Source organism: Caretta caretta, chromosome 14 (assembly GCF_965140235.1).
Source record: "Caretta caretta isolate rCarCar2 chromosome 14, rCarCar1.hap1, whole genome shotgun sequence".
NCBI lineage: Eukaryota > Metazoa > Chordata > Testudines > Cheloniidae > Caretta > Caretta caretta.
Window position 1 is genome coordinate 22,577,100 of NC_134219.1, and position 20,378 is coordinate 22,597,477.

A 20,378-nucleotide genomic window follows, 5' to 3' on the forward strand; every position below is an offset into this window, starting at 1 on the left:
GCTCGCTGCGCCCCAGACAGCCTGCAGCTGGTTATGGCTTTTAGTCACGGCTGCCCTGCACTGACCTCAAACTGCCCACCCTAGAGCTAAGCAGGGCTGGATGCCATTACCAGCCCCCCCCCCGGCACCGTGGACCTTGTCCACAGGGACCAAGCTTGTCCAGGCGGGAGACAGAGTGTCCCAGAGACCAGCCCGAGGCTGTGGCTGCAACTGGCCCAGGAATTAGGGCCCAGCCCAAACCCTCCATCAAGTGCCAGGCGTACCTCTCTGCCGTAAAGACAGCGCAGTGTGGCCAAAGGCGACCAGCCCACCGCCCTGCCCAGAACACACACTCCTCCAAGGGACGTGCTGAGACTCTGCGGGACGCGAACCGTTCGCCTACCGGTGCCACCCATTGCCTCCGCCAGGCTGGCCTGCACACGCTGGGTGGCTACTTCCCTTATAAAATAACCCCCAGAATTCAAAACCGAGCTAAAGCTGTCACAACCCCCAACTCCCCGCTCGCTCCCTGAGCCCCCGCCATGTCCTGACTGCCCCCGTCCAACCCCCCCCTCCATCCCCTGCCTGCCCTCCGTCCAACCCCCATCGCTCCCTGAGCCCCTCCATCCATCCTCTGCCTGCCCTTCATCCCCCAAACCCGCATCGCTCCCTGAGCCCCCCCATCCATCCCCTGCCTGCCCCCCTCCACCCCCCATCGCTCCCTGAGCCCCCCATCCATCCCCTGCCTGCCTCCACCCCCCCCAAGCCCCCCTCCATCCCCTGCCTGCCCCCCTCCAACCCCCATCGCTCCCTGAGCCCCTCCAGCCATCCCCTGCCTGCCCCCACCTTCCAACCCCCATTGCTCCTTGAGCCCCTTTCCATCCCCTGCTTGCTCCCACCCCCAAAGCTCCCTGAGACCCCCATCTATCACCTGCCTGTCCCCAACCTCTCACTCCCTGAGCACCCCAAGCCACCCCCTGCCTACCCTATTCATCCCCCATCGCTCCCTGAGCCTCCCAATCCATCCCCTTCCTGCCCCCCGTCCAACCCCCATCACTCCCTGAGCCCCTCCATCCATCCCCTTCCTGCCCTCCAGCCCCCAAACCCCCATCGCTCCCTGAGCCCCCCCATCCATCCCCTGCCTGCCCTCACCTCAATCACTCCCGGAGCCCCCCAAGCCATCCCCTGCCTACCCCCATCTCTCCCTGATCCCCCCCATCCATCCCCACCTTCCAAACCCCATCGCTCCCTGACCCATGCAAGGGCAGTCCTGAGCTGGCTGAGCCAGGGTCACCCTCTGTCTGGATGCCCAGCTAGCCCCTTAGTCAGCCCCCTGCCCCCTTGCCGCTGGTCCCCATAGAGCTGGGGCAGCCTGGCTTTGAGGAGCGCTCAGCCCAGGAGTGGGGAGCAGGACTGTTTGTCCTCCCTCTTCTCAGGCCTTTCCCGGAGACAGACGCAGGGCCGGATGCTTAGCGCTGGGTCCTGCCAGTGCAGTGAGACCCTGGGGACAGGACTGGGGGGGGCCTCCAGCTGCACCCTGTGGGCTGACGGGCGAAGCTGAGGCCAGCTGGAGAGCAGAGCAGGTGACTCCAGAGGCCTTGCCAGGGCCTGGCATTCAGCTTGGGGCACAAAGTGTCACTCCAGCAAAGCGCCTGTGCCCGTCCCTGTGGGCCTATGACGGCCAGTCTGCTGCCCTTGCTCCCCCCAGAGCCCCCGAACTGAACGAGGCTATGCCTGGGGCAGTGCTGCCTGCCTGGCCTTGAGCTCTCCCTGCCCCGCCTTTGGCAGCACCTCAGATACAGACCCCAGCGGGCCCTGGCTCCATAACGTGACTCATCCTCAGGCCCTTATCCAGCCAGCTGCTGGGCTAGCCACCCTGTGCTCGGGCAAGCGCCAGCCAGGGTGCAAGACCCTGTGAGTGTGTCTCCGTGGCCCTGCCCCTTGGGGTGTCATTCAGCCCAGTGCCCACAGGGTGTAAATCACCAACGGGATCGTCCACACGCCCTGTGCACTGGGCTCAGTGAGCCATGGGACATTGGGCCAGTCACACGGCATGTGGGGGCCAACAGACAGTGACACACAGGGTCTGGGGCGCAGGGGGGGTCAGTGACAAGGGGCCCGGCTCTGGGGGGGGGGCAATGACAGGGGATGCAGGGTGCTGGGGGGGTCAGTGACAAGGGGTACAGGGTGCTAGGGGCATTTCAGTGACACACAGGGCACAGGCGCTGGGTGGGGGGGTCAGTGACAAGGGGCGCAGGGCGTACGGGGCAGTGGAGAGTCAGGCTTTGAGGGTTTACTCGACAATCTCCGGAGTGCAGGAACTCCCTGACCCGGGCAGCGTCAGCCCAAGAAGCAGACAGACATTCGCCCCCCCCCCACCGCCCGAGGGCCCCCCACCCCCACCCCGCGGGTCTCTCTCCCCACAGGAGCCACAGCCCAAAGTCCCCAGCTTGGTGCTCGTTTGACACGGCTTTAATAGAAAGCTCTGCAAAACCCCAGCGTGTGCGGCCAGCCAGGCCCCCACATACAAAAGCTCAGTAGAAGACTTTATTATTGCATAGAGCTTGGTGCATAAATGATCCCCTTCCCCATCCCCATCCCCATCCCCAGCACCATCCCGTCCTTGGTACGAAAAATAGTCGCCTTTTACAAAACAAAAAGCGTCGTTGACGCTGTGTGATTAAAACTCTCTCTGCGTATAGAATAAATACTCTTCCTCTGCTCTCCCTGCTGCTCGTCCCCCGCCCCCGCTCTCAGCAGCCCTGCACTGGGCGCCGTCCTATTAAGGCATGGCTTGTGCAAGGAGCCCCCTTTCCTACACACTTGAGGGAGACCAGGCATCTGGGGCGCGGCAGGAGACAGCTCCCTTAGCAATCCTAGGGCAGAAGAACAGGACCCAGCCCCAGTGGGACTCGGGAGCCCAGAGATCAAACCAACGCGGCCTCAGTGGACATCACAGCCCCTTGCAGCCTCCCGCTGGGATTGTCCATTTCCTTCCTCCAACCCTGGCTGCCCTGGCTCATAGTAGCAGCCGCGCTCATTCTCCAGTGCCCGGCCGATCCGGGTTAGAAGCTGGATTCAGGCACTGGTTTCTTCCTGCCCAGGGAGGCCGTGTGGTACTTGACCCTCTGCAAGGTGCCATAGGCCGCCTTCTCCAGCGGCACGCTGTGGCTGTGCTGGTGGCTGCCGCCGCCGTTCTTGTAGAGGGAGGCCGACCTGCGCAGCACCCAGTCGGCCTTGCTGTGGATGCTGGCGGAGCTCTGCGAGCGCTTGATGTCCACCTCGGACCGGCTGATCCTGCCGTTGGCCTGGCCCTCCTTGCCCCGCCGGCCCAGCATGCCGTTGACCCTGCCCTCGCTGATGACACTCAGGGTGCCGTTGGAGAGTGATGTCCGGGAGGAGCCCATGGCCGGCTCCGAGGCATGGGGCAGCTCCGACTCGCCAGGCCGCTTGGGCTCCTTCTTCAGGAAGCCAGCCCTGAAGATGGTGAACTTCCCTTCCGGCTGCCTCTCGGCCTCAGGGTCCCTGTCCCTGCCATGCTCCCCAGCCTTGGCGGGGGTTCTTTGGTCATGGTCCTCATCCCTGCCCAGAGCCCCTCTGGCCCTCAGCGAGCGGTGTGGGTGGGGCAGGGTGCCTGCGTGGGCCGCCCCATTGGAGCTCCCTTTGCTCCCGTTGCTCTTTGGCTCCTCAGCGCTCCGGGGTCCCCCTGGGTTGACGGGAAGTTCTAGCTTCTTGGATGTTCTCTGTGGCTGGCCTGCCTCCTCCTTTGGTTTGCTGCTCCTCTTCAGGGTCCCGGCCATCTCGGTGGCCGGGGGTGCTTTGCCGTGGCTCTCTGCAGCACCCCCCACAGCACCTTGGGAATTCCCACTCGCCCTTCCGGCCCCGCCAGTCCCTTGGTCCTTCCCAGTCGCAGCTGGGTTCAGCGGAGGCCTCGCCGGCACTGGGGTGTTCTCGCTGCCCCCTGTCATGAGGGGGACGATGGACTCGTTGGTGTACCGGGGCCTGCGCCCAGACTCCAGGTACTCCACTAGCTCCCCAGATGCAGCCTGTGGCCTGTCTCTGGCTGCAAAGGACCACCGGAGGGGCACTGGCTTGGTGGCCCCCAGCTTGGGCTTGGTGGGGGACACTTTCATGCTGACGCTGCGCCCCTGAATGCCGCGCACCAGGGGCCTCGACTCAAAGCCTCCTGCAAGAGAAACACAGGCAGGTTGGTGGGAGTCCCCAAGAGCAGAGCAGAGCCGCGTGCTGCCCCGCAAGGGGCATCCAGGGCCAGCTCGGGCTGGGCGCAGCTCCCACCAGTGCCGCTGGAGTTGCCCAGGAGTGGCCAAGGGCAGGATTTGGCCAGCAGTGTGGGCTAGTAGCTAGGGACTTTGGCCAGTGAATCAGGTGAGCTGGGTTCTAGTCAGAGTTGCAACTTTTTAATCGCACAAAACTAAACACCCCTGTCCCACCCCTTCCCTGAGCCCCTGCCCCCGCTCGCTTCATCCCCCGCTCCCTCTGTCGCGCTCCTCCACCCTCACTCACTTTCACCAGGCTGGGGCAGACGGTTGGGGTGTGGGACGGGGGTGTGTGGGCTCCGGCTGGGGGGTGTGGGCTCTGAGGTGGGGCTGTGGATGAGGGCTTGGGGTGCAGGAGGGGGCTCAGAGCGGGGGAAGGGGTTGGGATGTTGGGGGGGGCAGGGTGCGGGCTCCAGGAGGGAGTTTGGATGTGGGACGGGACTCCAGGCTGGGGTAGGGGGTTGGGTGCGGGAGGAGATGCAGGGTCCCGAGGCACTTACTGCTGCTCTCAGGAAGCGGCTGCCAGGTACCTGCAGCCCCTAGGCGCATGGGCGGCCAGGAAGGCTCTGCATGCTGCCCTCGCACCCGCAGGTGCCACCCCTGCAGCCCCCGTTGGTTGTGGTTCCCGGCTAATGGGAGCTGCGGAGCCTAGCGGCCACTGGGTCCTGATGGCTACTTTTGGGAGCCACACGGAGCCAGGGCAGGCAGGAAGCCTGCCTTAGCCCCGGGTCCCAGCTGTGCCACCAACCAGACTTTTAACAGCCAGGTCAGCGGTGCTGACTGGAGCCGCCAGGGTCCCTTTTTGACGGTCAAAAACCAGACACCTGGCAACCCTAGTTCTTCTCCTAGTGTGACCTTGGGTAAGTCACGTCCTGCTTCTCTTTCTCCTCCGGACTTTGTCCGTCTAGTCCCTTCCATTTGGGCGGGGGCCTGTCTCTCACTGAATGTCCAGCACCTAGCGCACTGGGGCCGGGGACATACTAACGATGAGGGCCAGGGCCCAAGAACCAGCTGAATGGCCAATTCCGAATACTGCCTCTCCTGGCCCCATGCGCCACTGAAATCCACCAGCACATTGGGCAGCATAGGGGATGCGGGCCAGGGCACTTTGGCCAGCTGTAACTGGTGCATTCGACCAGCAGGTGGTGCACCGCAGGGACGTTCAGCTGGATGGACCCGTCCCGCCATGTGGAGGAGCACAGCCCCTAATGGGCAGGGCTAGAGCCCTGGCATCCGCCCGTGGGGCAGGCCGCGGGGGGGCTGTTTTCAGCTTGCAGTGGAGCTAGTCCTGCAAGGGGCCGTGTGGGCTGGGTGCGGGACTGCGTGGCAGAAGTTAACCCCGGGTGCGCCAGGAGCGTGTTGGCTCCGAGATTCCTGGCTCACGTTGGTTGCCAAGTGCGGCCAAGCCTCGGGGATGAGGGAATTTGGGGGTGGGGGAAGCTAGAAAATGAGGCCCCTCAAGGCTCCTGATCCCCCTCCTTGGGTGAATAAATGGAGCCCGCCAGCTTGGCCTGGGTCCCTACCCCTGCCTTTTAACCCACACTTGGGGTGTTTTGGAGCCTGATCCAGGATTCCTGGGGGCTAGTGGCACTGAAATGCCCAAAGCAGAAAGTTCGCCTGGCCCCCACCCAGCTCCCTGTGAACCTGCTTGTGACCCATCTTGCCACCTGCAGGGTGCTTCCTCTCCCCCACTGCTCTGGCCCATTCCCTTACCCCGTCCCATACCGCCAGCCTTGCTGTCCTGCTGGCCCGCTCCTTCCACGACTGCCCCTTCTTCTGTGCCGCCCCAGTGAATGGGCCGCGCTTCCCCAGCCGCTGGGCTGGGCTCCCCTCCAGAAGACCCTCTCGGGCTGTGAGGCCAAGCCGAGACTAGCTGACCCAGCCAGGCCGTGCAGGGGGTTACTGGGGAAAGAGCCTCTGGAGGGAAACAAACTGACCCCAGGGCTCAAAATACCTTGTAGTGTCCAGACACGGCCTGACACCCGCCCGCCCAGCACTCTGCACGGTGCCCCCTTCCCCTCAGGCCCTTCCCCAGTGCCAGCAAGCCGATTGCCCTGGCTCCGGCTGGCATGGCCCAGACTCTGCCCGACTCCCATGCTGCGAAGCCCTCGGGGCTGAATCCTGCTCTGTGACCCGATGGAGCCCTGCGGGAGGGGAGGGGGGCCTCCACTGGCAGGGCAGAGCACTGGCTGCCCCACCCGGGATTCATTGCTCCGGAGTCAGGCACAGTAATACCACAGACCTTTCTCTTGGCTGGTTGCGGTGTCGAGGAAGACGGGCGAGTCGGGGGCCTTCAGGAGGGAGGGGCAGGCCGTGGAGCTCCGGGACACCAGGCTCTCCCTCTTGCTGCTCCCGCTGAGCCGCGCAAGCCAGTGATCTGACATAGAGGAGCTGGTGGAGCCTGCAGGAGGAACCCAGACAGCCGCGGGAGCTGTGTTACCAGGGCACAGACCCAATGGGGCACTGGGGGTGGCACCAAACACGCAAAGCAGCCAGCTCCAGCCCCTGTCCCCCTGCCGTGGCAATGAGCAATCACTGGGATGGAGCTGTCCACAGCTACAGCCTACAGCTCCCCAGGGCCTCCCTGGCTAGTGAACAGCTGCAAGAACTTTCCTCCCTGGTCCCCTCTGGAGGTGCAGAGTGGGCCCTCTCCCCCGCCATGCACCCCTCATGCAGGGATCCCCAGGGAGCCATCTGGCGGGGGAATGATGATGCTGGGGAAGGAGAGATCTGCATGGAGAGGTGCCACTGGACAGGCCCAGGCCCCAGGTTAGGTAGCCCGGTGTCAACGTGGCTGTTTAGTTGCATTTTGGAGCAAGTTGCAGTAGAGGGCACACAATAGCCATTGTATAACTGTGCTGGCCCAGCCAGAGTCAGGGGAAGTTGGTCCCATCCCTGCCCCAGAGGCCAGTGGGACCCTGACCAGGGCCTGGGCAGCACGGATCTGACCCATGCTCCAAGCAGCGAGTCCCACCAGGCTCTTGTGGGCAGCCAGCCTGTCCGTTCCGGCCTCGTTCCTTGGCGCCGGTGGCCATACCCACTTCCGGGAGACAGGCAGCCAGGAGCTAGCTCTCATCCCAGCCGATGTCTCCAAAATGGGCTGGAGAGTTGGAAGCCCAGCCTGAGGCACGGAGGGCGTCATTTCCCCTGCAGCTCTGAATGAGGCCCATGGAGCTGTGGATTCTCAGTGCCTCGGCGTCTCCTCTCGGGCACCCCAAAACCAAAGCACCTAAGCTCAGTGACTGCTGGTAATAATACATAAAATGGGTATGTGCCATGGGGTGCAGTTACAAGCAGCAGCCACAGGGTGGCAGCACAAATAGGAGAGCGCAATTAACATGCCACAATAGACTAGTAATTGGCAAGGATCCCAGAGCAAATACAGCCTCTGTCAAACTACAGCGCACGTCTCTCAGGAGGGGGTGTGTGTGGGGGTGTGTGTGTGAGAGAGAGAGAGAGAGAGAGAGAATGTGTGTGCGCTTTATGGTTGTGTGTGTGAGCATCCATGTGCCCATGTCAGTGTGTGTACTCTGCACCTTTGCAGGCCCGGAGGTGGGTGGGGGTGTGATTGTGCTTTGTCACTGTGTGGGGGTGTGTGCGTGGGTGTGATTTTGTGTGTGGGTGCAGATGTGTGCGCACGTGCTTTGTGACTGTGTGTGCAGATGTGTCCACGTGCTTTGTGATTGTGCCAATGTGTGTGCCCTTGTGCTTTGCGATGGAGCGTGGGCGTGCGAAAGAGCCAGAGCATTCAGCGAACCGCCCGGGTGTGTTGTGCTTTCCCTCTCCTGGCTACTCCACACCGGAGCGGCTCAGCAGAATTCAGCTGCCGGCTAATCGTGTTAAAGCCAGGACGGTGTCACGGTGCTGGCCCCGCGGAGCCCAGCGGGGACGGGCCCCAGGGACCCCTCTGATGGGGCAGTCTATGGATGAGACTCGGCACCGTACTTGTCCCAGACACCTAGGCCGAATGCGGGGGGTGGGTTGGCCTGCTGGTGCCATGGCTGTGATTTCCACACGCCCCGCCCCGCCCCGCCCCGCCCCGCCCCGCCCCGCCCCCGGGGACGTCTACACGGAGCAGGAGGGTTTGATGCAGCATGTGTAGCCACAGCCACACCAGCTTTCACCTCGCTGACACGGGTGACAACGGCAGTGCACCACATGGCCAGCGGTTCGTGACCAGCGGGCACGGCCCCGGGTCTCCGCCGCTCTTGTTACCTATGCTAGCTCGAGGAAAGCCATCGCAGACGGCTCCCCGCGCACAGTCGCCCCCGGCCGGCAGGGCAGGCACCCTTCCCGGGGGCGAATGGGCTAGCGACGAGCCAGGCTCTGCCCCCCCAGCGCTCGCACCGAAGCAGCCCCTGGAACAACTCTGCTGAGGACGTTCCTCCCAGGGAGCCAGGGGTCTTTCTTTTGCCTGGAGCCGGCCCTGAGTGGCTCTGGGAGCCCACAAGCCAGGCCTGGGTTCCCCTCAGCAGCACTTCCCTGTGGATGAGCGAGGAAGGCAGGGGCGCAGGCCCACCTTTCAGGGAGTTGCTGGCCGACCAGCTGGGGATGACGTTCATTCGCTGGTAGAAGAGGATGTAGGCGCCCCGGGTGCTGACCTCGTCCTCCAGGACCGGCTCCACGGTGCTGTCATCGTAGCTGTACCAGCGGCCGTCCAGGGCGTTCCTGCAGTAGGCTGGGGCAGAGAGCACAGCTGTGCTGAGGAAGGGAGCCCATGAACCCCACGAGGGGCGGAGATGGGGCCCCGGGGGCGCCGGGCTTGGGGTTCAGTCCAGCCCCGCCAGGGTGGAATCCCATCAGCCTGCATCACCAGCGGGGCCCGTCTGGCTGGAGTCTGCCCACCTGCCCGGCCCGGGGACTGAAACCACAGCGAGAGGCAGGCAGGCAGGCAGAAGGCAATTCGCCAGCAAGGGCTTGGCCAGCCCAGCTGCTCCAAGGCCCTCCACAGGTAGTGTCGCCCCAGAAGTTCAATCACTGCAACCAGTCTGGACTTCCAGTGTCCTTCCCCAGCTCAAACCACGTGCCTCCAGCTGCACAGCGCCCCCTAGCACCAGACTGTGGCATTGGTTAGTTCCGACTCGGGGTTAGTACCAACTCACCCGTGTGGTGTCCGTCCCGCACGACGCCCTGGTGCACTCACCAGTGACGTGCCCGCCCTGCACGGTGCCCTGGTGCACTCACCCATATAGTCCCTGCCCTGCACAGCGCCCTGGTGCACTCACCCGTGTGGTGTCCGTCCCGCACGACGCCCTGGTGCACTCACCAGTGACGTGCCCGCCCTGCACGGTGCCCTGGTGCACTCACCCATATAGTCCCTGCCCTGCACAGCGCCCTGGTGCACTCACCCGTGTGGTGTCCGTCCCGCACGGTGCCCTGGTGCACTCACCAGAGACGTGCCCGCCCTGCACGGTGCCCTGGTGCACTCGCCGGTGTAGTGCCCGCCCCGCACGGTGCCCTGGTGCACTCACCAGCAACGTGCCCGCCCTGCACGGTGCCCTGGTGCACTCACCGGTGTAGTGCCCGCCCTGCACGGCGCCCTGGTGCACTCACCAGCAACGTGCCCGCCCTGCACGGTGCCCTGGTGCACTCGCCCGTGTGGTGTCCATCCCACACGACGCCCTGGTGCACTCACTCATGTAGTGCCCGCCCTGCACAGCGCCCTGGTGCACTCACCCGTGTGGTGTCCGTCCCACACGACGCCCTGGTGCACTCACTCATGTAGTGCCCGCCCCGCATGGTGCCCTGGTGCACTCACCAGCGACGTGCCCGCCCTGCACGGTGCCCTGGTGCACTCACCGGTGTAGTGCCCGCCCTGCACGGTGCCCTGGTGCACTCACCAGTGACGTGCCCGCCCTGCACGGTGCCCTGGTGCACTCACCAGCGACGTGCCCGCCCTGCACGGTGCCCTGGTGCACTCACCGGTGTAGTGCCCGCCCTGCATGCTGCCGTGGTGGTTGCAGACGGCGTACAGGTCATAGAGGGAGTCGAGCTGGGAGCTCTCGTGGAGGTGTGGCGGCTGCTTCCATGTTGCCCACGGGCCCAGAGCCTGCGTCCCGGCCTGGCTCCTCTTGGCCACGTGGGGGGCCATGTTGAGGCCACGGAGGGGGAAGCGGACGAGGGTGGAGAGCTTGGTCCGGCGCTCGCCCACCTGGCGGAACCTCTTCAGGTGGATGATGAGGATGTCGGGCAGCGTCCACAGGCTCAGCTTCACCATGCCCTGCTGCAGAACCTGGCAGTGGGGGCACCTCCAGGCGTCGTCGGGGGCCAGCTGGGGACACAAGACACCATGCCCCAGGCAAGGCTAGGGTTAGTGTGGCCCCAGCAACTGGCCTGGCCATGCCCCTGTGCCCAGGGGGAGGACACTGGGCACCTGGTGCGGCTGCGCCATCCCTCCAGCAGGATTTGTCCAGTGATCTGGGCAGGGGGGAAGCACAGTCCCCAGTGCCTGCCTGCCCTGGCTTGGGCTCAGAGAGGAAAGCTGGGGTTCCCCTCGCAGGGCGTCGGGCTCTCCCTTCCCTTTGTTCCTGTTCTCCTGTCAGCCCCAGCTGGGCAGCTGGACGCCTGCCATGTGGGTTCTGCCTGTCTGTCACTCCCCCCCTCCCCCTGGCCCCTTGGCTTGGCCCCCTGGAGTCAGGGCGAGCTAGGAGCCAGGCGTGGGGCCAAAGCACTGAGGCTGGGCTGGGCAGGTCAGGGCTAAAGCCAATCAATGGGCCCCATGTGCCACACACTGAGAACATCCAGGGCGGTGCCCTGGGGTACTCTGCTGTCAGCCCAGCACCCGTCCCTACCCCGCCAGCTCCATTGCCCCAGATGCCCCAGCACAAAGGCCCAGGGTACAGGACCAGACCCTGCCCCCCATGGCATGTACCTGCTCCTCCTTGGTGTAGAGCTGGAAGCACTCATCCAGGGTGCAGCTGTGCTGCTGCTGATGGGCCTGCTGCTGCAGCCGGACGCTCTCGGTGTCCTGCACCACCTCCTCCTGGATGCTGCCAAACAGGCTGCAAAGGCAGGAGAGGAGGTTGGAGAGAGGCAGTACTCACATGATGGCATCTGGGCAGTACCATCCATGGGCAGGGTCTCCAATCACCTTGACTCAGCATGACAGCAGACAGCAACTGTCCTGCTCTTTCCCAAACCAGCCTGTGGTATTTGCCTCCCTATCCTGAGGCAGTGAGTTCCACAGGTTGAGTTATTGTAAGATCCATTCTAAGTGACCAGTTAAGGGATTGGCATGTTGGTTGTCTGACAGAGGTGGGCTTCTAGTAAAGGCAAAGCAGTTCTCTCCCTAGTGGCCAATGCTGTCCAGTATCGGGGCTTGAAGTCAGGCACCCAGGCCAAGATATTCACAAGTGCCAGTGATTTGTGGGCCCCAACCTGAGATGCCTTAAAGGGGCCGGATTATTAGATACTACCTAGATGCCACCCTGAAACTCAGCCCCCTTTGAGGGGTCTCACGTTGGGCCCCCCAAAATCACTCCCCGTGCTTGAAAACCTTGGCTCCAACTCTGTATTTCGGCACCTAACCAAGTGGCTGGATCGTCACACATGCTGAGCACCGGCAACCCCACTGGTGTCACAGGCGCTGTTGGGCACTCAGCCGTCTATCAGGATGAAGTGCCATCCCAGTTCCTAGAGCCAGCTATTCCACGCTCTTCAGTGCAAATCCAGCATTGCTCCATTGAAGGTGCTCTGCTGTTGTTAAACGCAGAGTGCATGGACCCTCTCTGTCCTGTGCAAACCACTCTCCGCTAACCCTGCTGTCTGATGGGGGAGACACAGGCAAGTGATTCTTAGCAGGCCAGATCCTGATGTCCTCACTCGGGGAGAATTCCCAGCAGGACGATGGGGACAGTCCCACTCAGACTTTTCCTTCCGTGGGGGGTATTCTAAGGCCGTCAAGGCTTGGACCATTAATGAATAAGACACCGAAGAGCCCAATGAGTTGGTTCTGATTCTGTTGGGTGAAATACAGAGACCAGGTCCTCGGCCTGAGGCCACCAGGTGGCTACGGGCCAAACATTGATGAGAAACGTAAGGGGAACCTAGAGGTTTTCTTCCAGCTGTGTTGACCCTGAGTCTCTGACCCCAGCCCGTGGCACCGAGACAGACATGCTGCCTCTGGGTCCCAGGCTGTGCCCCGGCTACTCTCCACGGCCCTGAGGACTCACCGTTCTTTGGTGTTCGGGTCCCACTCCACCACCAGCTTCACATGGTGGGGGCTGCCCGGGCCGCCGAACTGCAGCGCTCTGCCGGGACAAGGCCAGGGGTTAGCGGGAGGGGCCTTGCCCTGGGGCACAGTACAGGTCGCAGCTGCCAGCCCATGCCCAAAGAGAAGCCTGAGGGTTGCCATATTGACCCTGCTAGTAAGGGTTGATCCTTCACGAGAGAGCAGAGACTTCCCAGAGCCCCTTGGGTGCCGGAGGGCAAGACCGGGCACCACCCCTCACCCACCATCTTCCCCACGCTGGTGGGGCATGAGGCAGGAAAGCGGCCCAGGCCGGCAGGCCTCAGGCAGCTACAGGTGCTGTCTGGCAGCAGGTTCTCTGTTCCTCCCCCAGGCTGTGCAGCCATCATGTGAGAACCTGCAGGCAGCTCCGTAGGGCACGGAGCAGGGCACAGAGCCACCCTTCCCTTCCCAGTCAGCCCCCTTGCCCTGACCAGCGCCATGGCTTGTTAGCAGCAACCTGTGACTTCCCCGAAGTCCCATCCCCACCTAGGGTTGCCAACTTTCTAGTCACACAAAACCGAAGAGCCGAGCCCAGCCTGCTCCCAAGCCCCCATCTCCGCTCACTACATTCCCCCTCCCTCAGTGGCTCACTCTCCCCCACCGTCACTCACTTTCTGTGGGCTGGGGCAGGGGGTTGGGCTGCAGGAGGGGGAGGGGGTGAGGGCTCTGGTTGGGGATGCGGGCTCTGGGGTGGGGCTGCGGATGAGGGGTTTGGGGTGCAGGAGGGGGCTCCAGGCTGGGGAGGTGAGGCTGAGGGATTCGTAGTGCGGAAGGGGGCTGTGGGTTGAGGCAGGGGGTTGGACTGCAGAAGGGGGTGAGGGCTCTCGGCTGGGGCTGAGGATGAGGGGTTCAGGGTATGGGAGGGGGCTCTGGGCTGGTGCAGGGGGTTGGGGTTCAGGGGGGGTGTGGGCTCTGGGCTGGGGCCAGGGATGAGGGGTTTGGGGTGCAGGCGGGGGCTCTGGGTTAGGAGGGGTCAGGGCTGGGGCTGGGCTCGAGCTCCTGGTTAGCGGCACAGCGGGGCTAAGGCAGGCTGCCTCCCTGTCCTGGCACTGCGCTGCGTGTGCACCAGAAGCAGCCAGCAGGTCTGGGCCCTAGATAAGGGGGCCAGAAGGCTCCACCCGCCGCTCTCGCCCACAGGCACCGCCCCCCCATCTCCCATTGGCCGGGAACTGACCAATGGGAGTGCAGAGATGGTGCTCGGGGTGGGGGCAGCGTGCAGAGCCCCGTGCCCAACCCCGCCTAGGAGCCGGACCTGCTGGTGCGCAATGCGGTGCCAGGACAGTTAGGGACTAGCCTGCCTTGGCACCACTGACTAGACTTCTAACGGCCCAGTCGGCGGTGCTGACCTGAGCTGCCAGGGTCCCTTTTCGACCAGGTGTTCCAGTCGAAAACCAGACACCTGGTCACCCTCTCCCCACCCCATGGCAGACTGGAGACTGCCGCAGCAAAGGGACTCCGCACACCGCCAACCGCCCAGACATCTGCTCTGCTGGCACCATCTCTGGGAAGCTGAGGGGCGGGTTCCCAGCCATAGACGCCAGGCCCCCAGCCTGCTCGGAGACAGATGATCATCTCCAAGGTGCTGCCTCTTTAAGGAGCTGTCCCAGCAACACCCTGACCTCGGGGGTCAGTACAAACCCCTTGGCACTTTGCACATCACCTGTCAAGGTATACAAAGGAAACTCCCTAGATCGAACGTGAATACATTCTCCAGTAGTGTTTTCTTTCTCTGCCCATCTGTACAATTCAATCCTTTATTTGTCAATTTGTGTGTGTCCAGCGAACGCAACTGTTACCAACATTTACTGATAACAATCTAATCTTTCCAAGCTTATGGCTAGGGTCACCCAACAGATCGGAGCTGGGACTCGAACCCAGGTCTCCTGAGTCCCCCTCTCACTGGCCCCCACCCCACATCGCTTCAGACAGCTCTGTCACACAACCCAGTATAGCACTGCGGGACCACCACGGTGCTGCACGGGAACTGCATGCTGGGTATCGCCTAGCCCGACGTCACCACTTGCATGGCCCCTGGGCTCCTCCCACTCCCTACGCCTTGCCTGTGGTCTTCCAGCATGCACAGAGATGTTAGATAAAACCCCCAAATGCCCCTGCTGGAAGGTTGCCCTGTAAAGCGACTGTATTTCTTAGAATCCAGACCAATAACACCCAGTGACCAAAACCAGAGAGAGACAAAGCAGGCTGCTCCCGAAGGCACTGAGGCTCCATTCACCCACCTTGTTCTAGGCTGGCTCTTCCCAGATTGACTTGGATGGCTGATTTCCCTGCAGAGCCCCCTAGCCTGCAAGCAGGATCAGGAACTTCCTCTCCACCCAGCTCTTAAAGTGATAGCATGCAATTCCAACAGAGTCCTCAACACACCACGGGGCCCCTGTCCTCTCCCCTCACTTTGTGTGTTGGCTTGGCTTTGTGCCTGCTCTCACACTGCTCTCCTTGCCTGCAGTGCTGCCCCCAACTCCTGCCTGAATCAAACCCTCCTCCCTTCTGCCTATATCCATCTATCCATCCCCACACCCATCCTGCGTTGGCCACCAGGGCAGCCGATGCCCAAACCCTCTCTCCCCATGGATTGCTGCCAGACTGCCAGGGCTTGGAGGCAGGGACCATGTTTGTAAGTTACTGGCACTGCTTCAGTGTACATTAATGTGAAGAAGAGTCACGGAAGATGGATGCGTTCAGACGAAGTGCCAGGGAAAGACACATGAAGAGGGAGAAGAGACGGGCTCTCGGGAGAGATCCACAGAGCTGTCGTTCAGCGAGAGCCACAGCTTCCTTGCACTGTCAGCTCTCTGGGGTGGGGACAGGCTTTTTGTGGTGCTTTTGTGGAGCACCTGGCGCGACAGAGTCCTGCTCCGGGATGGGGCTCTTAGGCACACCCATGGTACCAATAATAATGAATAATTATTATTATCCCTCTGGCTCAGATGGGACGAATCAGCAAGGGGGGTAGTTTATAAATATGCAGCCGGATCCCTTCTACTGGGAGAAGCCGGGGGGGTCTCCGCGAAGGCCAGGCAGGCAGTGATGCACTGGGGAGACGACTTCCGCAGGGCACGGGAGCCGGGGTCAGCAGGCAGCCATCCTGTCTTCTCCGCTGGGCCCCGGTCCGGCACGGCTGTGTGACCTGCTGCTGCGGCTGAGCAGATGAGAATGCCCGGAGCAAACGGGGTGCGGGGGAGCCCTGGTCCGTGCCTATGTCAGTGCTCAGCGAGCTAAAGGACTGTGCCCCATCCTCAGGACAGGCTCCCAGCTGCTGTGACGGGGCAGAGAGGAGGCAGGGAGCAGAGCTGTGGAGCCATCCCACTTACAGCCCCCGAATCACAGTGCAGCCCTGGCAGGGAATTAGAGGCTGCAGTGTAATCCCCAGAAAGGTCAGCAGGTGGCAGACTCCTCCCAGACAAGCAGCTTGCTCCATCATCCAAGTGGGAGCCGGCGGGGCGAGCGGGTCCTCTGGGGGCGACGGAGGTTTGCTCCCACATCCTGTTGTCAGGAGCAGACTGAGCAGGTGCCCGAGCACTAGCCCCATGCAGCCGGGCTGGTCCCCTGCGTGCCCTGTGGCCGCACCTGGAGGAGACCGATGGAGTTTGCACGCAGGGTGTTCAACACGGAAAAGGGGAGCGGAGCCTCTGAAATCCACTCCCCTCAGCTTGCCCAGCCCTCGCAAGCGACAGTGACACCCCTCACACCTGCCAGCCGCTCCAGCGGTCCTGAGCCAGCGGCAGGGCCAGGAGGGGGCAGGGCTGGAAAGGGCCCAACCCGATGACCACCCTAGACAAGCCACCACCAGCAGGACAGCGGGGTGGGAGGAGGCACTGCCCCACGATCTCTGTGCGCATACAATGTCCGCCGCAGTTTCCACGGTATGCCTCCTCCCACCCAGCTGTCCTGCTGGTGGTGGCTTGTCTAGGGTGGTCATCGGGTTGGGCCCTTTCCAGCTCGGATCCGGGTTTTCTCGCCCTCCACCCCCCCCCACGCGGACTCGCTCTCCTGCTGGTGGTGGCCCATCCAAAGTGACAACTCTCTTCACAATGTGCATGATAGTCAGGGTGGGCCGTTTCCTGCACGGGTCCGGGTTCTCTCACCCCCTCACCCCCCTCCAAAAACCACACACACGGACTCACTATCCTGCTGGTGGTGGCTCATCCAAAGTGACCACTCTCCCTACAATGTGCATGATAATCAAGGTGGGCCATTTCCAGCACAAATCCAGGTTTTCTCACCCCCCCACTCCCATACACACACAAACTCACTCTCCTGCTGGTAATAGCTCATCCAAAGGACAGTGGGGTGGGAGGAGGTATTGTTTCATGATCTCTGTGTGTATATAATGTCTGCTGCAGTTTCCACAGTATGCATCCGATGAAGTGAGCTGTAGCTCACGAAAGCTCATGCTCAAATAAATTGGTTAGTCTCTAAGGTGCCACAAGTACTCCTTTTCTTCTCACTCAAATGTGGCCCGTCCGCCCCCTGTCATGATGGCGGGAGCCAGGCCAAACCTGAGCGGTGCCATGACCCCACGAGCAGTGTCATAGTGCTCAGAGCAGGCCCCAGCCCCACGGGACAGGAGCTGCTGCTGCTGGGTGATCTCCAGCCCACCCCCCATCAGCCCCGGCCTGCACACCCTGGCTCTGCCACTGAGCATGACACAGGGCGTGGGTGGGCTGATCTCTGAAATCCCTTAGGAACAGCTCCCCAGACCCGAGCACCCCCAAGACAGGGCCCTGCTGCATGAGTCCCCTGCTCCCCACATCCCGGAGAGCGCATGCCTCTCCCTAGCACACATGAGTCCTGCCTGTTCTCAGCCTGGTTCCACCATGGGGACAAGGCTGCACAATGCCCGTCTCCTTGGGTGGGGCCACTGAGGCACAGCACGCAGAGGGAAGCCTGGCCTGACACTGACGAGGCACAGATGCCATGGTGATGGGCACATTAGACATGGAGAGCTAGACAGGGCTGCCAGACAAGGAAGCATGGCTCGTCCCAAGTGCAAAATAGCCGCTTGCCTCAGTGTCCCGGCAGTGCCTAGGGTGGATAGCTGCTACATGCGGCCCTGCAAGGCAAGAGCAGCCATGGGTTGGATGGCTGTAACTGGCTGCAGGGAGCCAAGGAGGAAACCACCTGAGTAGTGGGGGCAAGCAGGCAACTTGTCCAGAGGGGAAGGCAGGTCTCGTGGCTGAGGCTCTGGGCTAGGCCTCAGGAGAACAGGATCCAATTCCTGCCTCTGTCTCAACTGGGGCAAGTCATGTCAGCTCTCTGGAGCCCCTTTCTGCAGCCATACTATGGGAATAATGGTCCTTCCCGGGTCTACCCTGCTGGTTTAGACTGTGGGGCAGGGACCGTCTCTCTGTAGGTTTCGTGTGCAGCTCCTAGCACATGGGGCCTGATCTCCATTGATACACACATCCCTGCCTGCTTGTCCTGCTGCTGGAGGCCAGTGTGCATTGCCAGACCCAGCTCGGGTGCACTGGGCACTCGGCAAGGTCAGGAGGGGGCCCTTGGCGCCTCACTACACTGCTGCACTGCACTCCCTGGGGCTTAGCCAGAGAACTGAGATTTGCCTCGTTTGGATTTCCCACCAAAAGACTCGTCCGCCACGTCCCCCTCTGATCCCTTCTCCCGTTCGGCTGGAGTGCGGCTCCACCACCCCTGCAGCCAGACAGCAACCCCCTGCCGGGCTGCTAGCGACTGTGATTACAATCCCCAAGCCAGCTTGCACGCGACCAGCACATGCTGCCAGCACCAAACCTGCACCCCTCTTCCGAAGAGACTCCAGCTGAACTGTATCGGGGACAGAACCTGAGTCAGGAGGAGGGAGGCATTCATAATCCATGGGCCCATTTCCAAATGTTCTGTGGGCTGCAGGGGGAGGTGCTAGAGGAGCTCCAAACACCCTGCATGAGGGCACTGGTGAGAGAGAACTAGTGCGACAGGATCACTCAAGATACAATGGTGCAAAGGCACTAGTGTGACAGGATCACTCAAGAATGCAGCAGTACAAAGGCACTAGTGTGACAAGGTCCACTGAGAATGCAGCAGTGCAAAGGCACTAGTGTGACAGGATCACTCAAGAATGCAGCAGTACAAAGGCACTAGTGTGACAAGGTCCACTGAGAATGCAGCAGTGCAAAGGCACTAGTGTGACAGGATCACTTGAGAATACAGCAGTGCAATGGCACTAGTGTGACAGGATTACTCCTGAATACAGTGGTGCAAAGGCACTAGTGTGACAGGAACATTCCTGAATACAGTGGTGCACATACACTAGTGCAACAGGATCCCTTGAGAATGCAGTGGTGCAAAGGCACGAGTGCGACAGAATCATTGTACACTGCCCAATGACACCAAGTGACCCAGTGGCAGCATTAATTCCTGTGCCCCAGTGGATCATAGTTGCCACCCTCCCTACGCTAGCCAGCGAAGAGCTTGTCTGTCAGTGCTGGTGCCGTGTTGTGTGTGCTGCAGTAGCTGCAGAGGGATCCCCACTGGGACCACAAATCCTGGCTGGCCATCCCAGCTGCCAAGCCAAGTATAAAAGTTCACCTGGAACAAGCAAGTCATAGAAGAAATAAAGAGCTATGCTGGAGTGGAGGAATGGTGCTGAAACTCGGGGCAGCATCGCTTCAGCCGTCTGCCTGACCTCTCCTCCCCAGGATGCTGATGCCCGTCACAGTATATTTATAGGCAGAGTGAGGCAGGTACGGGACACAGCAGCAATTTCTCCCTGCTTAATTCGTGCCTGCAGGGAGGACAAGAACCCACTGCAGTTTAGCAGGGACCATCAATAACAGCCAGCCCGCTGATTCAGTGCCTGCTTCAGGCAGCAGCCTTATGCAGGCACTTCCCAGTGGGCGCTGATTTCAGGATGAGGAGCTGAGGCCAGTTACCTCCATCCCCACATTTTGTGCAGAGCTAAGCAGATAGGAGAAACCAGCTCCCAAAATGTCCTGGGGGCAGTGGGGGAGCTGCCCAGTGCTGGGTGCTAGGGCTCCCTGCTGTCACAGAATTCACGCTGCCTTGTCCCCGCCCGCTAAAGGGACACTGCCAACCACTAGCGACCTAAAGGGGACAGGGGAAGCAACCGGCCAGGTTTCCAGGCACGTTCAGCACCCAGCAGCTCCGCTGGTGACACTTATGGCCACGTCCTCAAAAGAGCTCAACATGCAGAGTGCTCCCAAACCCTGGCCACTTATTTAGGTGCCTACGTGGGAACTGAGCTCCACTGGCCGTCCAAGCCCAGGGGTGGGTGCTGAGCAGGCGGGATATGAGCAGGGCGGGGGCCGTGATGTTATTGTTAAAACAACGTTCCAAGGAGCAGAGTTTGGAGCCTGGCCCCGCCGCACCAGGGATCCAGCCCCAGCAGCCCCAGCAGGCTAGGGCATGGAAACTGGGAAGGGAAACTGACTAGAAATAGCATGAAACTGACCAGTGCCCTACCTGAGCACAGAATGGGAACAGCTTACAAGTGATAGTGCTGATCACTTACATGGCGTTTTTTGCCTGTAGATCTAAAAGTGCTTTACAAATATGGGGCAGCATTATTAACCCCCATCCGGAATGGGAAACTGTGGCAGCAAGCTGAAGTAACTAGTTCACAGTCACCTGGGGAGACAGTGGCCGACCCAGGGAAAGGCCACAACTCTCCTGAGCCCTGCTCGGGTGTGTAACTCCTAATGCGCACTGCCACGCTGCTACATCAGCCTTTAGACCCCAGTTTGCTTCCACAGCTCCCCATGACGCCACTCTCCCGTCAGACGGCAACTGCTGACCCCCATGGGGGGTCATCACAGACAGGCAGCACGGTGATGGGGCTGGCTCTCCCAGGCAGCGAGCGCAGGCAAGGGCCTGACGGGAGCAGGCTGGTGCCGCCACAA

At 61.8% G+C, this 20,378-nt stretch overlaps 1 protein-coding gene across 1 annotated transcript in view; it reads right to left on the reverse strand.

Annotated features, from left to right (window-relative positions):
• Window positions 1–2,429: 2,429 nt before the first annotated feature.
• USP43 (ubiquitin specific peptidase 43) overlaps window positions 2,430–20,378 on the reverse strand; it is a 211,940-nt gene continuing 193,991 nt past the window's right edge. Inside the window, exons 10-15 of the mRNA XM_048817556.2 lie at window positions 12,428–12,505; window positions 11,128–11,257; window positions 10,179–10,527; window positions 8,776–8,934; window positions 6,499–6,657; window positions 2,430–4,165 (exon numbers count right to left, since the gene is read on the reverse strand). Of these exons, the coding sequence (XP_048673513.2) occupies window positions 3,045–4,165; window positions 6,499–6,657; window positions 8,776–8,934; window positions 10,179–10,527; window positions 11,128–11,257; window positions 12,428–12,505 (1,996 nt within the window). The 3' untranslated portion in view covers window positions 2,430–3,044. The remainder of the gene's footprint in view (window positions 4,166–6,498; window positions 6,658–8,775; window positions 8,935–10,178; window positions 10,528–11,127; window positions 11,258–12,427; window positions 12,506–20,378) is intronic.